Below are 7,718 nucleotides of genomic sequence, written 5' to 3'. Positions count from 1 at the left end.
GAGCGAAACGAGAAACGCTCGCACGATGTGAGTCAACAAAAGACCGATTGACCGAAAAACTCAACGCAAACGGTCTTCACATTTATTTTTGTTGTTGTGAAAAATAAACATAATGTTTAAGCTGCAACTGAAGCCAGACTCTCTTTGCTAAAAAGAGAAAACGAACGAAGAGAGAGAGAGAGAGACCAAGAACAGCACTAGTTACTTTGAAGTGACAAACTTGGAGATCCGTTACCTCAATTCTTTTCTTTCTTATTTCTTCTATGGAAATTTCCAGAACTTTGAATTTTGTAAAAGACAGCGTGATTTGCTGCACGTGATTTTTACTCTTGAAATTAATCTCGGTCGATGCGGTTGCACCTTCTGTGCCCGCCGACAATTGTACTATAGTTTTAGGTTAAGAAAATAAAGCAACCGATTGAAGTCAACCTGGTCATCTCATTTCTTGCCAATCGCAAGTGCCTCGAAGCCGCCTCGGTGGAAATCATCCGAAGGCCGCATCATATAAGACGAGCAGTTTGGGGCTCCGCAAGGGCGCAGCCGTTAGCCAACATATTTTTGGTGCCGAAACCCGGGAGGAATGATCTTGGCGATTGGATTTAGAGTGTGATTGCCAGTGGATAGACTGATTCGGGTGAGTACAATTTAACGTTGATGTGTTTGGGTAGGTGTTCATTATGGCTGAAAAACTGTTACCGTTGGCTACGGAGCAAATCACATTGCTCACTTCGCTGGAGAAGTCATTGGCGCGGTATAAATCGGAGGAGTCGGGACATTCCGAGAGTCATCTGGAAGCCAGATTGGACTCGATTGCCCACCTTCACGCAGATTTTCAGCGCAATCATCACCAACTGATTCAAGAACGAGATAATGCGGAAATAAAGGGCAGATATTTTGACAAAGACATCAGAGACTGTTTCGAAGAAACCTACATAATGGGAGTAGCTGAGATTCGAAATGAGTTGCAGAGACATAAGGATCGGAGAATCCCGGCGTCGACTGCATTTGATGAGTCTTGTTTGCATCAGACGGTGCATGAACAAATGGGACCATGTTTGGAGGAAGTGAAACTTCCAACAGTTAAACTGCCTACCTTCAGCGGGAAATTTATTGAGTGGCCGGCGTTTAAAGAGGTGTTTTTAACAAGAGTACACCACTGCGACAAGCTGACGGACTTACATCGTTTTCATTATTTGAAGGATTCGTTGGTTGGAGACGCAGCTAAGGATATTGAACATCTAACGCTAATAGCGGCGAACTATGAAGTGGCTTGGAGAATGTTGATAAATTTGTATGATAACAAACGAGTGTTATTCTTACATTACATGGATGTGTTCGATCAGCAATTACCAATAAAATATGGAGATGCGGAAAGTTTGAGAAGATTTGTGCAAACTTCCCGCTCATGTGTGAATTCATTGGAGAAGACTGGTGTGGATGTACGACAACAGTCTGAAATTTTAGTGTACTACATGATGAAGAGATTACCGAATCAATTAAGAGTGGATTGGGAGCGGTCAATATCTTTAACGCAGAATCTGCCGAGCTTTGAGGAGCTCAGTCAGTATCTTGAAACACAGTACAGAACAATGATACGGCGTCAGCAGGTAATATCGAGGGAACTCTATCACGGGATAGACATCGGAATGCAAAGCCAGGTGTACATGGGTTACGAGCTAACCAGAACTACACAAAGGCTTCATTTGTTACTCGAGAGACAGACCTATGCATTGTGTGTCAAGGGGATGCACACCTTATCGGAGTATGCAGGATATTCCAGGAGATGAGGCTATCGGAACGAAAGGCGTGTGTAGTGAGGCATCGACTGTGTTTTCGATGCCTTAGACCAAATCACCGAATAGATGCATGTGACAGTGCGGTAAATTGTGAAAAATGTCAAGGACGGCATCATACACTACTCCATGTAGACAAATCAGGATGCGAGAGGCCGCTTGGCACACTAAGGAAGGGAGTTATCCCAACAGCATCTGCGAATGCTTTAATTGGAAAGAGTACAACAGAAACTGCGGTAAGGCACAAAGACGAGGTTTTATTACCAACAGCAATGGTGTGGGTAGAGTCGATAGAAGGCTATCCCTTACAGTTTAGAGCGTTTTTGGATCAAGGTTCACAAGTTTCGTTCATTTCAGAGAATGCAGCTCAGCAGCTACGTTTACGACGCAAACAGGCTCACATCACGATTACTGGATTAGCAGATACAAAAATTACAGATGCGGCAGCAGAGGTGGAGCTAGTCATAAGATCAATCTACAACCCACATGCGAAATACAAGCTGCTCGCGTCAGTAATACCTCTAGTGAGTAAGCGCATGCCAATCAAACGACTGCCGTTTGAAGAGTGGACTCATCTGAAGGGCTTACCGTTGGCCGACCCTAACTTCTTCAGTCCACAAGGAGTTGATATTTTGTTGGGAAATGACGTCTACGATGAGCTGATGTTGGGAGAAGTGCATCGAGGAATACGTGGTATGCCTCTGGCGCAAAATACGCATTTGGGATATATTGTATCAGGAAAAACGAATCAAGAAGTTGGTAGGAGATCGTCCTACACCATAACGGTACGAAGGAAGGAAGCTGATGAGATACTTGAACAATTGTTATGTAAGTTTTGGGAGCTAGAACAATTCGACGAGGAGCCACGTGGGGTTTCAGTAGAGGATAACTGGTGCGAAGATTTCTTCGTTAAGACACATAGCCGAATGCCGTCTGGGAAATATGTTGTTCGTCTTCCTTTTCTAACATACTTGGACGAATCAATGGTAATTGGAGAATCATATAAGAGCGCGTTAAAACGATTACATTCTCTGGACAGACGGTTGCGTAACGATGCGAGTTTGAAGAACGCTTATGTTGGCACGATAAATGAGTATCTGGAGCTGGGTCAAATGGAACGTGTAACGTCACGGGCTAGTAAGACGGGAAATCCTGCATTGGGGGGAGTCGATCATTGCTACCTACCGCATCACCCAGTCATAAAGGAATCGTCATCAACTACGAAGGTACGAGTTGTCTTCGATGGATCGAGCAAGACGAGTAATGGAAAATCGCTTAATGAGATTCTAGCAATAGGTCCAAAATTGCACGTACATCTTCAAGGAATCATTCTGAATTGGCGAGGGCTAAAATGGGTATTTATGGCAGATGTTGAAAAAATGTACAGATGTATTAATATTCCACCCGACGACGCGCAGTACCAGCGTATTCTATGGAATCCGGACACAAGTGATTATGTGGAAGAATATGCCTGCACAACGGTGATGTTTGGAACGAGCTCCGCACCTTATTTAGCCATGAGAGTTATGAAACAATTAGCTATGGATGAATGCGAGAAGTATCCACTGGCTGTGGATGTTATAAATCATCAAATGTATGTAGATGACATACTGTCTGGTGGCGACAGTATTGCAGAAACGGAGGATGTCAAGAACCAAGTGATTGGAATGCTTCGTAGTGGTACATTCGAACTACGAAAGTGGGCGAGTAATTGCACAAAGCTATTAGAGAACATACCAGTTGAGCATCGAGAATCAAGCGGATTGTTACACATGGAAGGTAATGATACTATTCGCACGTTAGGTCTATACTGGAGTCCCAAAGAAGATGAGTTCCGTTTTGCTTTGCATGTCGTTCCACCAATGAGCTCACCAACAAAGAGGACAATACTATCAGCAATTGCACGACTGTTTGATCCTATGGGATGGCTTAGTCCGATAATGATTACTGCCAAAATTCTCATGCAGCAACTGTGGAAGGAGAAAATTGGCTGGGATAGCACACTACCGGACACTATTAAGAGAGAATGGGAGAAATTCGTAAAAGAGTTACCAAACATAGTAACTATACGAATACCACGGCATGTTACATGGGGGCTACCGGGTGGTGTGGCTGAATTGCACCTGTTTTGCGATGCCTCGTCACGAGCATATGGAGCTACGGCTTACTTGCGCTTCCCAATTGGAGAGGATAAGTATCACACAGAGTTGCTATTGTCAAAGGGGAGAGTATCGCCAACTAAACAACAACTAACCATACCTAGGGCAGAGTTATGTGCTGCGCTTGAAGCAGCCAAAATGTATAAGTATCTAAAAGAGAATCTAAGAATTAACATTAATTATTCGAACACTATTTTTTGGTCAGATTCTATGATAACCATCAGTTGGATCCGTGGTGGAGCTGCCAACTGGAAGGTATTTGTGTCCAATCGAATAAACAAAATCCTGGAAATCTCAGACGAAAGGCAATGGAGACACGTCGCCTCGAAAGATAACCCTGCAGATTATCTAAGCCGTGGCACGAGTGCAACCAAGTTGGCATCATGTGAATTATGGTGGCATGGACCATCATGGCTACAAGGATCGGACATCGAATGGCCTTGTAATGCTATTGATCAGGATTCGCTGTCGGTTGTTGACACTGAAGTCAAAAGGGTGACGTGCCATAAGATATCAGTGGAAGAAATGCCAAGTGTAGCATTTATCAGCAAGTATTCATCGTATACACGACTCGTCTGGATTATATCATATATAAAACGTTTCGTATATAATTGTCGAACATCTGTGGCAGAACGAAGAGGATCTGGACTCTCAATTGTGGAATTAGAAGAGGGCCTACGTGAATTGATTAGGATGGTGCAGAAGGATTGTTTTAACTCTGAATGGAAGGCGCTATCGGAAGGCAGGGTAATAGCGAAGGACAGCGTACTCCTGTCTCTTAATCCGTATTTTGATTCGAACGAACGTGTTTTACGTCTCGGAGGCAGGCTCCGAGATTCCCTGTTACCCATAAATGAAAAATATCCTTATATATTACCGTATAAACATCCTTTCACAGATCTCGTCATATTTTACAGTCATATTTGCACCTTGCATGGTGGAACCTCACTAACGCTGAATTTTATAAGAAAGAAATTCTGGATTGTTAATGGACGCAATGCAGTTCGGTTTGGAATTCATAAATGTATCACATGTTTCAAGATGAAGCCTCAATTTGCAGGTCAGAAAATGGGAATGTTACCAGCAGTACGGGTACGCCCTTCTAGAGCATTCTCATCCGTTGGAGTGGACTACGCTGGACCCGTAAATATTTCGCCCTGCAAAGGAAGAGGACGTGTATCCCAGAAGGGATATATTGCTGTGTTCGTATGTCTAGTGACAAAGGCCATTCATTTGGAACCAGTTGGAGATCTGACCTCAGATGCGTTTATAGGAGCATTTAACCGTTTCATTGGCAGACGTGGCCTATGCACAGACGTTTATAGTGACTGCGGTACTAATTTTATTGGAGCCAACAAAAAATTGCAAGTGGACAAACTGGCATATTGTTCGTACATTACGAAACATATTGCGCCAACATTATTGAGAAAAGGAATCAACTGGCATTTCAACCCACCATCAGCGCCACACTTTGGTGGATTGTGGGAGGCTGGAGTGAAGTCCATGAAGTATCATCTGAAGAGAACTCTCGGAGAACAAGTTTTAACATTCGAGGAAATGGCAACTGTGTTGGCACAGATTGAGTCTTGCTTAAATTCAAGACCGTTATGTCCCCTATCAAATGATCCTGACGATTTAATGGTATTAACACCCGGTCACTTTCTGATGGGTGAAGCGCCTTTAGCACCTCCTGCTCCGGAATTGGCTAAAGTTACTCTGATTGATCGATGGAAGAATTGTCAATATTATGCACAACAGTTTTGGAGAAGATGGAACTCGGAATATTTATCACGATTACAAAGGAGACCAAAATGGCTGCAGACCAAGGAAAATCTAACAGTTGGATGCATAGTGCTCATCAGGGACGAACGTTTCCCTTCTCATCAATGGCCTCTAGGTCGGGTTATGGAGACACATGCAGGACCCGATGGACTAGTGAGAGTGGTGACTTTGAAGACAGTCAAAGGACTCATGAAACGACCGGTAGCCAAACTCTGTCCATTGCCTATTCAGGAGAATTGGATAGAGAATGACACCATTCCTACACCTAAGCGTTAAATTGTTACTTTCTCGTTTCAGTTTTCTTTTCGCAGGAGTCTTCCAGACGTGAATTTGATGATGAAGATCGTCATCATCAAAGGGGGGAGAATGTTTAAGCTGCAACTGAAGCCAGACTCTCTTTGCTAAAAAGAGAAAACGAACGAAGAGAGAGAGAGAGAGAGACCAAGAACAGCACAAGTTACTTTGAAGTGACAAACTTGGAGATCCGTTACCTCAATTCTTTTCTTTCTTATTTCTTCTATGGAAATTTCCAGAACTTTGAATTAGGTAAAAGACAGCGTGATTTGCTGCACGTGATTTTTACTCTTGAAATTAATCTCGGTCGATGCGGTTGCACCTTCTGTGCCCGCCGACAATTGTACTATAGTTTTAGGTTAAGAAAATAAAGCAACCGATTGAAGTCAACCTGGTCATCTCATTTCTTGCCAATCGCAAGTGCCTCGAAGCCGCCTCGGTGGAAATCCTCCGAAGGCCGCATCATATAAGACGAGCAGTTTGGGGCTCCGCAAGGGCGCAGCCGTTAGCCAACACATAATTTTTTGATTTTTTCAATTTAAATTTTTAACTTAAATTTATTTTAAAATTTTTTGGTCTTTTTTTCATATTTTTTTTAGAAAACCATATTTTATTTCATTTTGATTTCATATTCCATTTGCTTGCCTATGCGTGTGAATGTATACCAATACATACGCAAAAGACTTTTTGCTTGATTGAACACGACGAATCGGTCTTGGAACAACCAGAACAAAACAGTACAGAAAAAAACGGTTTCGCTCCGAGCGCGAGCGAGCTCATTTAAGAACCGAAAAATCGGTTGCTCGCTGAGTCTTTTCGTAGAATGTCGGGAAAAGACACTTATTTACAGACAACGAGAAACGGTCGACAGTTATTTGCGAGCTATGCTTTTTACAATTCCATTTGGATTTCTATCATAACGAAATCAGAACTCAAAAGGATTGGATCCAATAAAAAAAGAAAACTATAACGTTAATATTAGTTAATGTGAAACAAGAACTTGCAATTAATTTCTTCTGTGCACGACTATATTTTTGGCCCTTTTAGGATCCTGATCGAAGAATTTGTAATGGGTAGTCAAGAAATGCCTTTTAATTCACGTAAACGTATTATATCTTGGGATGTATTCGATGAATGCCCTATAAAGCGTCGGCGTTTTTCTTCACATTCCCATAATACATGCGAGGTCGAAAATACCAATAACGCATTAACTGATTTGCCTAACACAGCTTGTAATAGCTTTGCCAAACGCTGCAGCAGCAAAAAGTCAAGTCCTTTCGCAAAGGTGAAATTCGCACCGGACCCAATGGGCGAGGTTCCTAACAATAAATTCGAAACACCAAACAATCGCAAGCAGTTTGCCGCCATTTTAGGACAACAGGAAATGGAATCGGAAATGTCTCTTTTCACATTAAAACAGGTGCAAATCATTTGCAAGAGTAAGATTAAAGAATCGGAAAAACAAATTTGTGAATTGTACGAGGCCTTATTGACCAGCAAGCTGTCCGAGCAATATGAAATCTTTGTCAAATTCACACAAGATCATATTGAACGTCGATTTGAGCCCCCGTCCAGCTATTTCTCTTAATATTATAGCTGCAGCTTCGTTATTTTGGCTTATTGCATGTTTATATATTTTGTATGCGTTCAGTGCTTACTTCAAATAAATACAACATAATTTGATGTGACA

At 42.3% G+C, this 7,718-nt stretch overlaps 1 protein-coding gene across 1 annotated transcript; it reads left to right on the top strand.

Moving 5' to 3' along the window:
• The first annotated feature begins 677 nt into the window (after positions 1 to 677).
• LOC137572474 (uncharacterized) lies at positions 678 to 6,010 on the top strand. The gene is made up of 4 exons (XM_068284230.1): positions 678 to 1,668; positions 2,151 to 3,987; positions 4,158 to 4,207; positions 4,851 to 6,010. The coding sequence occupies exons 1-4, from the start codon at positions 678 to 680 to the stop codon at positions 6,008 to 6,010; spliced, it is 4,038 nt and encodes a 1,345-aa protein (XP_068140331.1).
• The last annotated feature ends 1,708 nt before the right edge of the window (positions 6,011 to 7,718 follow it).

This window comes from Drosophila tropicalis, unplaced genomic scaffold, assembly GCF_018151085.1.
Source record: "Drosophila tropicalis isolate 14030-0801.00 unplaced genomic scaffold, ASM1815108v1 contig_321, whole genome shotgun sequence".
NCBI classification, from domain to species: domain Eukaryota; kingdom Metazoa; phylum Arthropoda; class Insecta; order Diptera; family Drosophilidae; genus Drosophila; species Drosophila tropicalis.
Note: the sequence above shows the minus strand (reverse complement) of the source record. Positions and strands in the feature narration are given on the sequence as shown.